The sequence below is a fragment of the Scyliorhinus torazame genome, chromosome 14 (assembly GCF_047496885.1).
Source record: "Scyliorhinus torazame isolate Kashiwa2021f chromosome 14, sScyTor2.1, whole genome shotgun sequence".
NCBI classification, from domain to species: Eukaryota; Metazoa; Chordata; class Chondrichthyes; order Carcharhiniformes; family Scyliorhinidae; genus Scyliorhinus; species Scyliorhinus torazame.
The window spans coordinates 34,029,471-34,043,485 of NC_092720.1; the positions used below are offsets into that span (position 1 = coordinate 34,029,471).

The 14,015-nt window shown below is 47.5% G+C and overlaps 1 protein-coding gene across 2 annotated transcripts in view; it reads right to left on the reverse strand.

The window, feature by feature from the left end:
• Positions 1 to 2,455: 2,455 nt before the first annotated feature.
• u2surp (U2 snRNP-associated SURP domain containing) overlaps positions 2,456 to 14,015 on the reverse strand; it is a 75,378-nt gene continuing 63,818 nt past the window's right edge. For both annotated transcript variants that reach the window (XM_072473897.1, XM_072473898.1), the window contains 2 exons: positions 10,948 to 11,112; positions 2,456 to 3,034 (listed from right to left, as the gene is read on the reverse strand). In XM_072473897.1, the coding sequence (XP_072329998.1) occupies positions 2,896 to 3,034; positions 10,948 to 11,112 (304 nt within the window). In that variant the 3' untranslated portion in view covers positions 2,456 to 2,895. The remainder of the gene's footprint in view (positions 3,035 to 10,947; positions 11,113 to 14,015) is intronic.

Genomic DNA, 14,015 nt, shown 5'->3' on the forward strand with positions numbered 1-14,015 from the left:
ATAGCTGACCATAGCTATGCAAGAGAAGTACCAATGCCCAAATGTTTCTCCATAGTTAGATCATCTCAGAATACATTCAAAGCCTCTTGGTGGCAGATAAAAACATTTGCATTGGAAAGTCTCAGAACATCTCACCCACTTTCCACTGCCATATGTGCAGACATTCAAATGCAATCAAAAAATCTGAACCCATCACCACAAAAACCTTTTAAAACAGCTGCCATTTGTATTGGCATACACACTGAATATTAGTTAATCGGCTAAAACAGAATCAGAATCTTGCAGTCCAAGCACAGGGCCAGTTTCTTTTCAAAGTCAAGGCAACAAACGAAAAAAAAAAAAATATTTGGAAACAACTCTTAGGATTTGGAGGTCAGTCACCACAGATTTTTCTCTTAATTGAATAGGTTAAATGGCAAATGACCAAACAACAGAACGGATTGTGCTGCGGCAGGTTTAATGCCAGTGCACATTTCCCATTACTTATTTGTAAGGCCACCAGGATTCTGTCCTTCAGTGCTATGAAAGGGATGTGTGGGGTATTGGAACGTTAAAAACACAAAACATCAGCAAGTATGAACTGAAGTTGCAATTTTAAATACTTGGGATCGTCACCAGAAATATCAGTTGTATTGAGGTGGATCCAATTAGATAATAGTTTTCAGAGTAGGTTGCCCACTTATCAGTCTCAATTACAAAGAGGTAATGCTTTGTGCAAAATGCTTTTACAGATTTCAACATAAAATGTTACATTCACAAAAGCATCAGAATTTTCCATCTCGTTCTCGCTTTGCAGAAAAAAGGGTTTCAGAGAAATTTGCATATTTTACATTGGGCTAATCTAAATAAATTGAAAATCTCTGGTGCTGCAAAGATTTATAGCGATTTTTAAAAAAGAAAACCAATTATAAATGGGAACGACACATTGGCTACTTTAAAAAACTTCAGGCAAAATTAAGAACGTTTGTTACAATAGAACAAAAAAAACCCTAAAAATACAATTTTGTCAGCATAACAGGATAAAGAATTGTCAGAGCTATTCAGATGATGATGTCCTTTGCGTATTTCCTATGGTTTCTGCTTCACACTTTCAACATTTGGTCCTTGCACCCGCCCCCCCCCCCCCCCCCCCCCCCTCTTTCCAGTCGGAAGATTTTGGGTGTCTCTTACCATATTGCTCAACCACAACTGCAGAAGCAAAGCTGTTACCAGCTCTGCCCGAATGCTTGCACACAAGGTCGTCCTTTCTTTTTGTATGACTGGGGAAGCAGTTATAGTTTGATGTTGGGGTTAACAATCCATCCTACGGCTTCTGCTCATGCAGTGTAAATGGTTGTGATGTCACCAGGAATGGATCTCTCAGGACAGAAGTTCAGTACCTGGTTCGGGTTCATGACTTAGATGGCCAGTCAGAATGAGCTGTTCCTCACTTGTGGAGCAAACGGGCACACTTTTCTGGCTTGCCCTCAAGCGGTTGAGGGTTGTCCAGATTTTCTATGGAAGGCGAAAGCCTGGGACTACATCACTCAGGTCAGTTGCGCTTGGTGATGTCTGTAGTGAACCACGAGGTGCATCAAGAGGCAGGGTATGAAGTACATTCCAGCAGGGACTATGGGATTTCAGACAAGTGCATGGGTTTACTTTTGGAGGTCCTGTGTCAGTGCTTCATTAAACTGTCAATCAGTGGCGTTCTTAGAGGAGGATTTCCCTGTGGACATCAGGGGGTTCAATATGCGTTAGCACAAGAATCCACTCTAGTTGCATTGGTCTTGTGTCCCAAAAACAATCTTCATGGCTTCCCAGAGGTGGATCTCCAAGTTTGTGAGTCGGCTCCCGAGTCAAGTTAAGCAGATAGTACTCTGCCATTGGATAGACGAGTAAATATGCATTAGCTCTGATGCCACAAATGGTTCCCGCCAGTTTAGCAGGCGTACCAGGATCTTATGTTATTAAGAGCAGGCCGATGGGGTAGTTGCTGCATGAGTGTCTTCCCCAGCTCGGCAATGGTCACAATCTTGGATTGGCATAAAATTATTGGAATGGTGCCCATACTGTGGCTGCTAGTCACTTCCTTCCCTGTGATCTGATGCTGTCAGGAATTCTGAATATACCTTTGTCTCCTAACCAGGTCATCCTAATCATAGGTGACTTCTGTAATACAGAAGTATATAAACAGCCATTTTGTTGTACACAATTCTGGAGGTCTACTTCACAAATGAATACTCAGCTTACATAGATTGCCTATTATGGCCAAGATGTAGCTTTATAATATTTAGTATGCTCTCGTTAAGCCACACAAGATTGTAGGTTTGTATGCAGTTTTAAATGCATCCTAGATGCAAAAATAAGATGTCTGTTCCAGACCAAGTGTTTTGCTGTTGCATGAACATGTCCGCTACATGGTGAAATGCCAAGGGAAGTTGCACTTTAAAATAACAGTTGCATTATTCAAACATTATTGCATTTACTTTATTATAAAACAAGAAATTATGTAACTTTCTGTACTGATTTTTATTCAACTCTCATTGAATGTTAAAAATTACAAAAGGATAACACTTCTGCTTCAGGCTTCCTCATACACCTCTGCAAATACAACACTGCTACTGCTGGTGGAAGAGACATACAAGGGTCCTCATGAGAAATCTAACATAAGGGGGGGGAGGGAGGGTTTATTTTTTACACAATCTACAAACGGAGTTCAGGGAATGATGAAGCCATAGCACTATAGAAGTCAATTTTTTCATATACAAAAAAGCACACAGATTGACTGGAGTTGAATACTCATAATGAACATATGTGCATTCAAAAAAAAAGCCGGGAATGATATTCCTCAACAGTTTGTTTCAGGCACAGGACAAAAACTAAGATGACAGAAAAGAAGTTATGGACAGTTCACTAGTGTTTGCTCTTCTTGGATTTCTTGTGTGATCGATGTGGAGATCTGGACTGGGATCTAGATTTTTTGGAAGATTTTCTGGGTGTCCTAGAACGAGATCTTTTGGACCTTTTTGGCGTCCTTGAGCCAGAACGGGATCTGCAAAGAATTGTTAAAAATGTTAGCACTACCTGTTCAAAACACATTGGACTAAGTGAAAACTCAAATTTCCTTTAAGTACACGTCATTGACAAAGAATAAAAATAAGGTGCTCTACATATGAATGAGACATACAAAAAGTTTCAGTAACTACCTGTATAACTTGCATTTACATGTTTAATGTAGAAGATCAACAGAGAACCATAACAAAACAACTGATGTAAGACAAAGGAAGGAATGTGAGGATGTGACTAAAAACTTGGTCAAAGCGATGGGTTTTGAAAGGTGAGGGTAATGGAGGAGCAGAATTGTTTTCAATGCATCAAATTAAAAACTATTACAGGTATTGTGGCCAAAATCCGGCATCCTCTGGACCCCGATTTTCCTGAGTTCTGGATGTCCAACCTGTACAGTGCATGAAACTAATTGATGACCTTGGAACGAATTGACAATCCTGGAACTGTGCGCCATTTCAAATATGTCCACAATTTCAAATTGACTGAAGTGCTTTCTTTGTCGGCAGTCATGGTTGAAGATACCCTCAAGAGAAGATAATGCATGACAGCATGTCAAATACCAGCCTTTTAGCATGGCTGCTCCTACTCCCGTCTGGGCTAGCATTTTCCCAGCAGACATTGGCTTAAACAGTGAAGTGCTCTACTACATAAAATGCCTGGCTTTTGGAAGTCAGATTTTGGACATTGTACACATATTACAATTAAAAAAGAATATTACGACTTCCGGTTGGGGTGATGCACTGCTAAGCCGCACGTTTCGGCAGCTCCCGTTCTAACGGACTTTTGGGCTCTTATCGGGAGCCCCAGCGGAATTTTTTTTCGACCTAACCCAGTGTGGGGTGACGAAGGAAGGAGTCCCCCCGGGTGTGTATGGAAAGGAGCGGTGGTAGTGGCCAAATTGCGAAGGATCCTTTGGAGCAGCGGCAGAGAAGAGAAGGGAGAAGCAAGATGGCGGCAGATGGAGCCCAGATGGTATGGGGCCCGGACCAGCAGGAGTTTCTCCGACGATGTGTGGAGGAGCTTAAGAAAGAGGTGCTGGCGCCGATGCTACTGGCAATCGAGGGACTGAAGGAAACACAAAAGGTCCAGGCGATGGAGCTCCGTGGAGTGAAGGCAAAGGCAGCCGAGAATGAAGATGAGATACAGGGCCTGGTGGTAAAAACGGAGACACACGAGGCACTACACAAGAGGCGCATAGAAAGGCTGGAAGCCCTGGAGAACAGCTCGAGGAGGAAAAACCTACGGATTCTAGGTCTCCCCGAAGGAGCAGAGGGAGCTGATGTTGGGGCTTGTGAGCACAATGCTCCACACGCTAATGGGAGCTGAGGCCCCAACGGGCCCCCTGGAAGTGGAGGGAGCCTACCGGGTCCTCGTGAGAAGACCAAAGGCAGGTGAAACACCAAGAGCAATAGTGGTGAAGTTCCATCGCTACATGGACAGAGAGATGGTCCTGAGCTGGGCCAAGGCGGCACGAAGTAGCAAATGGGAGAATGCGGTGATACGGGTGTATCAGGACTGGAGTGCGGAGGTGGCGAGAAGGAGGGCGAGCTTTAACCGAGCCAACGCGGTGTTCCATAGGAAGAAGATAAAATTTGGGATGCTGCAGCCAGCGCGATTGTGGGTCACGCATCAGGGCAAGTACCACTACTTCGAGACAGCAGATGAGGCATGGACATTCATCCAAGAGGAGAAACTGGACAAGATGAGAGTTTGATGTTTGGAGAGAAGCAGCGAGGTGGTGATACAGGAATGTAAAGTGGGGAAATGGGAGGGCTATTGTACAGCAATGTTGGACGGGGAATTTCTCTCCCCCTGATGGGGGGGACACGAAGAAATGTGGGTGCCGGTGGAAAAAGGGACAGGGAAGGGGAATGAGGGAACTGCGCCATAGGAGGCGGGGCTGAGAGGAAAGCGCGGGTATTTTCCCGCGCTATGGAAATTATAGCTGGAAAACGGGCGCAGGAAGGAAGGGAGCCCCACACACAGGGAGGTCAAAGAGTGAACGGGGGAAGCCAAGGTCAGCAAGTTTGCTGACTTCCGGAAACAATATGGGGGGAGTAACCAAGCTAGAGGGGGATCTAGCGGGGGGGGGGGGGGGGGGGGGGGGGGGGGGGGGGGGGGGGAATGATTAACTGGGTTGCTGCTGCTGAGTGCAAGGGGGAGCCGGTAAGAGATGAGGTGACCGGGGCGGGAAGGCGCTGCCTGGGGGACGGACGGGTGCGTGGGACCTGGATGGGGAGATGGCCTAAAAAAGGGAATGGCCCCCCAATCCGTGGAATGAGAGAGGTTTAAATGGGCCGATTAAGAGGGCACGTGTGTTTGCGCACTTAAAGAGACTGAAGGCGGACGTAGTCATGCTCCAGGAGACGCACCTGAAGGTGGCGGATCAGGTTAGATTTAGAAAAGGATGGGTGGGACAGGTATTCCACTCAGGGTTGGACGTGAAAAACAGAGGGGTGGCAATATTGGTGGGGAAACGTGTATCATTCGAGGCTAAGAATATAGTGGTGGACAGTGGGGGCAGATATGTGATGGCGAGTGGCAGACTGCAGGGAGAGGCGATTGTGCTGGTGAATGTATATGCCACGAACTGGGATGACGCGGGATTCATGAAGCGAATGCTGGGACGTATCCAGGACCTGGAGGTGGGAAGCGGGCGGGGGGGGGGGGGGGGGGGAAGAGATTTTAACACAGTGCTGGATCCAGGGCTAGACCGGTCCAGATCCAGGACAGGGAGAAGGCCGGCAGTGGCCAAGGTGCTTAAGGGATTTATGGAACAAATCGGGGGAGTGGATCCATGGAGATTCGCCAGGCCGATGGCTAAAGAGTTCTCTTTCTTCTCCCATGTCCATAAGGTATACTCCCAGATAGACTTTTTCCTTTTGGGAAGGGCACACTGATCCCGAAAGTGGCAGGAATGGAGTACTCGGCCATAGCCGTTTCAGACCACGCCCCGCATTGGGTGGATTTGGAACTAGGAGAGGAAAGGGAGCAGCGCCCACTCTGGCGACTAGATATGGGACTACTGGCGGACGAGGGGGTCTGCGGAAGGGTGAGAGGGTGTATTGAGCGATACCTGGAGGTCAACGATGATGGGGAGGTTCAGGTGGGGGTAGTATGGGAAGCGCTGAAGGCGGTGGCTAGAGGAGAGCTGATCTCCATCAGGGCCCACAAGGGGAAACAAGAGGACAAAGAAAGAGAGATTAGTCGGGGAAATTTTGAGGGTGGATAAAAGATATGCGGAGGCCCCAGACGAAGGGCTATACAGAGAAAGACGAAGACTACAGACGGAGTTTGACCTGCTGACCACGAGAAAGGCAGAGGCACAGTGGAGGAAGGCACAGGGGATGCAATATGAGTATGGGGAAAAGGCGAGCCGGCCACCAACTTCGGAAGAGGACGGCGGCGAGAGAGATCGGGGGAGTTAGGGACGAAACGGGAATTATGGAGCAGAGAGCAGGGAAGGTGAACGAGGTGTTCAAGACCTTTCATGAGAGGCTATATGAGTCCCAACCCCCCGGGGGGGGGGGGGGGGGGAGAAAGAAGGAATGTTACACTTTCTGGACCAGTTAAGGTTCCCGAAGGTGAAGGGGCAGGAGGTGGCAGGTCTGGGGGCGCCAATCGAGGTGGATGAGGTGATTAAAGGACTGGGGAACATGCAGGCAGGGAAGGCCCCGGGACCAGACGGGTTTCCGGTGGAATTCTACAGGAAGTATATGGATCTGTTGGCCCCGCTCTTGGCGAGAACCTTTAATGAGGCTAAGGAAAGGGGGATGCTACCCCTGACAATGTCGGAGGCGACGATATCGCTAATCCTGAAACGAGATAAAGATCCGCTGCAACGCGGGTCATACAGGCCTATCTCACTCCTAAATGTAGATGCCAAACTGCTGGCAAAAGTGATGGCGACAAGGATAGAGGATTGCGTCCCAGGGGTGGTGCATGACGACCAGACAGGGTTTGTAAAGGGGAGACAACTGAATGTTAAAGTACGAAGGTTGCAGGGGGTGATGATGACGCCCCCACCGGAGGGGGAGGCAGAGATAGTGGCGGCGATGGATGCAGAGAAGGCATTCGATAGGGTGGAGTGGGACTATCTGTGGGAGGTGCTGAAGAGGTTTGGGTTCGGTGAGGGGTTTATTAGATGGGTCAGACTCTTATATGGGGCCCCGGTGGCAAGCGTAGTCACAAACCGGCAAAGATCAGGGTATTTTCGCCTACATAGGGGTACAAGACAAGGGTGTCCCCTGTCCCCGTTACTGTTCGCGTTGGCAATTGAACCACTGGCCATAGCGCTGAGGGATTCTAAGAAGTGGAGGGGGTGCTTAGAGGGGGAGAGGAGCACCGAGTGTCGCTCTACGCAGATGATCTACTGCTATACGTTGCGGACCCGGTAGAGGGGATGCCAGAAGTAATGCAGATACTTAGGGAGTTTGGAGAGTTCTCGGGATACAAACTAAATATGGGGAAGAGCGAGCTTTTTGTAATGCACCCCGGGGAACAGGGAAGGGGGATAGATGCTCTGCCGCTGAGGAGAGTGGAAAGGAACTTCCGATACCTGGGGATCAGGTGGCCAGGAACTGGGGAACCCTGCATAGACTTAACCTGACGCGACTGGTGGAGCAGATGGAGGAGGGCTTTAAGAGGTGGGATATGGTGCCGCTATCGCTGGCGGGCAGAGTGCAGGCAGTTAAAATGGTGGTCCTCCCAAGGTTTCTTTTCGTGTTTCAGTGCCTCCCCATTCTGATCACAAAGGCCTTTTTAAAAAAAATAGACAGGAGCATTACGAGCTTTGTGTGGGCAGGAAAGACCCCGAGGGTAAAGAGGGGGTTCCTGCAGCGCAGTAGGGACAGAGGGGGACTGGCGCTGCCGAGTTTGAGTGACTACTACTGGGCCGCCAATGTGTCGATGGTCTGTAAGTGGATGAGGGAGGAAGAGGGAGCAGCGTGGAAGAAGCTGGAGATGGCGTCCTGTAAGGGAACGAGCCTAAAAGCGCTGGTGACGGCGCCGCTGCCATTCTCCCCGAAAAGATACACCACAAACCCACTGGTGGCAACCTTGAGGATCTGGGGGCAGTGGAGGCGACACAGGGGAGTGACTGGTGCCTCGGTGTGGTCCCCGATAAGGAATAACCACAGGTTTGTCCCAGGGAGGATGGATGGGGGGTTCCAGTGTTGGCAACAAGCAGGAATTAGGAAGCGGAGGGACCTGTTTATAGACGGGACGTTTGCAAGTCTGGGAGCGCTAGATGAAAAATATAAGTTGCCCCCGGGGAACGCCTTCCGGTATATGCAAGTGAGGGCATTTGCGAGGCAACAGGTGAGGGAATTTCCGCAGCTCCTGACGCAGGGGATCCAAGATAGAGTGATTTCTGGGGTATGGGTCGGAGAGGGCAAAGTGTCCAAAATATACCGGGAGATGAGGGACGAGGGGGTGGCGATGATAGAGGAGCTGAAGGGAAAATGGGAAGAAGAGCTGGGGGAAGAGATTGAGGAGGGGCTATGGGCTGATGCCCTAAGTAGGGTAAATTCCCCGTCCTCATGTGCCAGGCTTAGCCTGATTCAATTTAAGGTTCTACATAGAGCACATATGACGGGAGCAATATTGAGCAGGTTTTTCGGGGTGGAGGACAGGTGTGGGAGGTGCTCGGGAAGCTCGGCGAACCACACACACATGTTCTGGTCGTGTCCGGCACTGCACGAGTTCCGGGGGGTCGTGGCAAGGGTAATTTCATAGGTGAAGGTCCGGGTCAAGCCAGGCTGGGGGTTAGCTATATTTGGGGTTGTTGAAGAGCCGGGAGTGCAGGAGGCGAAAGAGGCCGATACTTTGGCCTTTGCGTCCCTAGTAGCCCGGCGTAGGATTCTACTCATGTGGAAGGAAGCGAAAGCCCCCGGCGTGGAGGCCTGGATAAACGACATGGCAGGGTTCATAAGATTGGAACGAATAAAATTTGGGTTGAGAGGATCGGTTCAGGGGTTCTCCAGGCGGTGGCAACTGTTCCTTGACTATCTCGCGGAACGATAATGAAAAGATAGAAATGACAGCAGCAGCAACCCAGGGGGGAGGGGTAGGGGGAGCACTATTTTGTGTTTTTGCTATTTAAAAAAATTTTTTTTAGTTGTTATTAGTTCACTATATTATTTAAATAATGTTATTTACCAGTTAATGTATAATCCCTTGTTGAGATGTAAAAACGGAAAACTTTGTTTGAAAAATTTTAAAATATATTTAAAAAAAAAAAAAGAATATTACAATTAAAAAAGAAAATCAAACACGAACATCAGAGACAAGTAAACCACAAATGACAGGATACTTTAAAAAGAATATAAACATTTGAAGTAGAAAGCTCAAGTGAAGTTCACTAGAGAACACTCACGGGCAGCACTAGAGAACACGGGCAACACAGTGGTCAGCATTGCTGCCTCACAGCGCCAGGGACCCGGACCTCAGCCAAATGTTTATGTAGAGTTTGCATGTTCTCCCCATGTCTGTGTGTTCCTGTTTACTTCCACAGTCCAAAGATGGGCAGGATAGATGGACTGGCCATGCTACATTGCCCCTCAGTGCTCAAATGGTAGGTGAGGGTGCAGGATTATGTGGATAGGCAAGGGAGTGCGCCTAGGTAGGGTTTTCTTTCAGAGGATCGGCGCAGATTCAATGGGCCGAATGGTCTCCTTCTGGACTGGGGTGATTCTATGATTAAGTCCAAGATCAAATCCAATAGAATCACTGAATAATACAGCACAGAAGAGGCCCTTTGGCCCATTGAATTTGCACCGATGCATGAAAGGCCCAGACCTGCCCACCTAATCCCACTTGCCAGCACTGGCCCATAGCCTCGAGTGTTATGGCATGCCAAGTTCTCATCCAGGTACTTTTTAAAAATATGTGAGGCATCCTGCCTTTACCACCCTCCCACATAGTGCATTCCGGACCGTCACCACACTGTGGGTAAAACATTATTTCTCCAAATCTTCTCTGCATCCCCTCCAGTGCAATTACATCCTTCCTATAATGTGGCGACCAGAATTGCACACAGTACTCCAGCTGTGGCCTCACCAAAGTTCTATACAGTTCCATCATGACATCCCTGCTTTTGTAATCTATGCCCCGGTTGATAAAAGTTAGTGTCCCATACGCCTTTATCACCATCCTAGTAACCTGCCCGTAACACTTGTTTCATGTACATGCAGAATTACCATGAAAGTTCCAGGTTCAATCCCTGATGTGTATTTAAATGATCTCAGCTTCAGCATCAGTATAGATGTTATAATTGGCCTTAGGGAGAATAAAATTCTCTTGAGTTCCCTCCATTATCCCTGCTGAAAGCATGCAGAGACAGGATCAGGCTCAGTGTGATGCTTTAAGAGTGCAATACATTCTGCTCACATTCACTATCAAGGCTTACTACAAGGCTGTGATACCATAGGTGAGGTACCATGCAACCAAGTCTAGTAAGGAATTAGTATCGTTAGGAGGGAAGCAGATAAAGCACTGGAACGAGTGCATTGGTATGGTGTTAAATAATGGCAAAGAAAACAAGTTCGCAATTGAGCAACCTATTTACTAACTCTGATATTACATTGGATGTTTAAACCTGTGTGTTCCATGATTGTTTCCGTTTAGTTATTTAATAATAGCTGAGCTGATAAATGAGGTCCCAAGATTTAAAAAAAAAATCAAACTGATGACCATCTATCGGTTTATAAAAAGCACTGCCACCTGACTCCACAAATAACAGGGGAGGAGTAGTCTTTATCTGTGATATCTAAGCATTATAGACAAGGTAGAGGGGAAAAAAGAATGCATCTCTAGTTCCAACATTTCGCACTTTAATAAATATAAACAGAGAAATCACAAAGCACTACATAATAACAGATCCCACAAATGACATACCTTTTGGACTTCTTATTTGTTTCTCTAGGTGTGTCTTTATGGGCCGACCTGGTGTGGGGACTGTCTTTGGTACGTGATCTATCTGACCATTCTGAACGCGGTGATGGTGACTTTACACGCCTGGTAATACGAATTGGACTGACAGATGCACTGTGTTTCCTTTTTCTATCAAAACATCACATTACACAATCAGAACTGGAATCAGTTGCCCAAGCTTCAACATTTCACATACTTTCTAGTCCACTAGTCAAATAGCAGCAACCCGACATGCAGATAACACAAATAAGTTGCGTAATATTAGGACTACTACTTCAAATGAGGTTCATCTGAGCGGGCGTGTGTCAAATATAATGCACCATTGTAAATAATGAGGAAAATTCCATCACTTCTGTGGAACATGTATAACCCTCTATTATAAATAGTCAAATCCGGAATATCTAATATGTATTCCGAATACATGATACTGTAGCTTAGTTTAGCTGTACGGAATAGCAATTTATTAAACACAATTCTTTTCCATTACGTAATCCACTATAAGACAATCTTCGATACATAAGGAAGCTACCATTTTTAAGACCTTCAAGTCAAGGTACAAGTGACCTCCTCCCAGTTGGGCGAAGTGCGGAACATTGATTTATTTTTTAGTTCACAGGGCGCAGGCATTGCTGGCTAGGCCAGCATTTATTGACCATTTGTAATTGCCCTCAAGGAGGTGGTGGTGGGACTTCCAGTGGTGACTACGAGGTGAGCAGTCACACATGAGGTGGCTCCTGCCTGGGGGATTTTGTTTTCTGGCCCTTTCTGTCTGATTAACAGGTGACCTTTGGGAAGAATTGGTATGGTTAGATCCCCTCTGGTGAGTGATGCCTGAGGGGTACATGACAGGCAAGGGATCGTCATCCGATTCAGAAGTCTCTCGAGCCTCAGAAGGGGAGAAAGCGGCGAAGGTCTCTGTGGTGTCCTTGCCCCTCAGCGGATGTCCAGTAAGTTGGTGGATTCCTCGTCAGATGAATTTAGGAAACAGCGACAAGCTGTTACGGAAGATCTGATGAAGGCAATTGAGGGGACCATGGTACCTATTCATACAATTTTGGACAGGTTGGATCAGTGGGTGGAGGTACAGGGGACGACGATTAAGGTGGAGGAGGCTCTCAATGATCACAGCGATTGGATTGTCTCTTTGGAGGCAGAGATGGCGCTTTTGGCAGAGGAGTTCAAGGCGTTAAAGGCCAAAGTCGATGATCTGGGAAATTACTCCAGACGTCAAAATTTAAGAATCGTTGGGCTGCGGAAGGCCAGAAAGGTACAAGTACCACCGATTAGGTTTTTGAGATGTTTCAGAAGTTGGTGTGGGAGGGTGTCTTCTTGACCCCTCCCAGGTTGGACTAGATCAGGGGAGCCACTACGGCCAATCATTGTCCGGTTCCATAGGTACCTGGATAAGGAGCGGGTCCTGAGGTATGCGAAGGACAATAGAGTGCAGGTGGGAGGACCATCCCATCAGAATATACCAAGATGTCGGGGCAAAGTTGGCAAAAAGGCATGCTTAGTTTACCAAGGTCAAGACGGTAGGGCAGCACGGCAGAATAGTGGTTAGCACAGTTGCTTCAGAGCTCCACGGTCCCAGGTTTGATTCCCGGCTTGGGTCACTGTGTGTGCGGAGTCTGCACTTTCTCTGTGTGCGCGGGGGTTTCCTCCCGAGTACTCCGGTTTCCTCCCACAGTCCAAAGATGTGTGGGTTAGGTGGATTGGTCATGCTAAATTGCCATTAGGTGTCCAAAAAGGTTAAGTGGAGTTACTGGGTTACGGGGATGGGGTGGAGGTGTGGGCTTGGATAGGGTGCTTTTTCCAAGGGCCGGTGCAGACTAGATGGACTGAATGGCCTCCTTCATCACTGTAAATTCTATGACGGCTCTCTACAAGAGCAACGTGCGTTTTGGGATTGTATACCCGGCTCATCTTCAGGTTACCTTCAGTGACAGAGACTATTATTTTGACGGGCCTGACGAAGCAAATTACTTTGTTAAGAAACACAGATTGGGGGGGAACTAAGGGTTTGAGGACTATGACCTTTTTTGTTTGGTCATTCTGGAGTTCTTCTTCATTTGTACTTGTGTGTGGAATGGTTGTAAAAGTGGGCGAGGGCACGTTGTTATAGGGCTTGTTGGTAGGGGTTGTATCTGGGTAAATTTGGGGTTGTTTACTGCATTGTTGTAACTCTGAGGGAAGGGATTTGGGTCTGGCTGTTTTCTTCCTATAATGTTTGGTATTAAAGTTGGGTATGGATTGGGGGGCTGTTTTACTGATCCAGTGTGAAAGGCTAATTTTAACCTAGGTAGGAGTCACCCTGCAAGCAGTGTTGCTCGTTAAGAGGAGTGGCATGGGGGAAATGGCTACAGCTGGTTACCTATTGGGGAAGGGGTGGGGGGTTCTTTTGTTTCTTAAGGTAACGAGCTTAGGTTTTGTGATCAAGGTCCACCCCCTGTCCGGTTGGTTACATAGAATGTGAGGGGGTTAAATGAGCCAATTTAAAAAGTCCAAGTATTTGCACCATCTGAAAAGCTTGACGGCTGATGTGGTCTTTGTACAGGTGATCCGTTTGAGAACTAGGGATCAAATATGGCTGCGGAAAGGGCAAGTGTTTCACTCTAGTTTTGATGCTAGAACACGGGAGACCGTGCTGTTTAACAAGAGGGTGTTTTTTTCTGCGGTTATCATCATGGCGGACACAGGAGGGAGATATGTAATAGTTAGCAGGGTGTTAGCAGGCCACTGGTAGTTTTGGTCCACATGGGCGATCGTATTATCAGACCATGCCCCCCATTATATGGATCTGCTGTTGGAGCCAGGCTGCTCTCCGCTACCCCTGTGGAAGGTGATTGGACACGCCGTTGCTCACTGAGAAGGGATTTTGGGAGTGGATAGCCTCAGTCATTGGAGAGTATGTGGATTTCAATAAGAAATCCTCCATGGTCTGGGAAGGCTGTTATTAGGAGGGAGATAATTTCTTATAAGGCACATAGGGATAAATCAGGAAGGGCGGAGAGACAAAGGCTGGTGGATTCCAT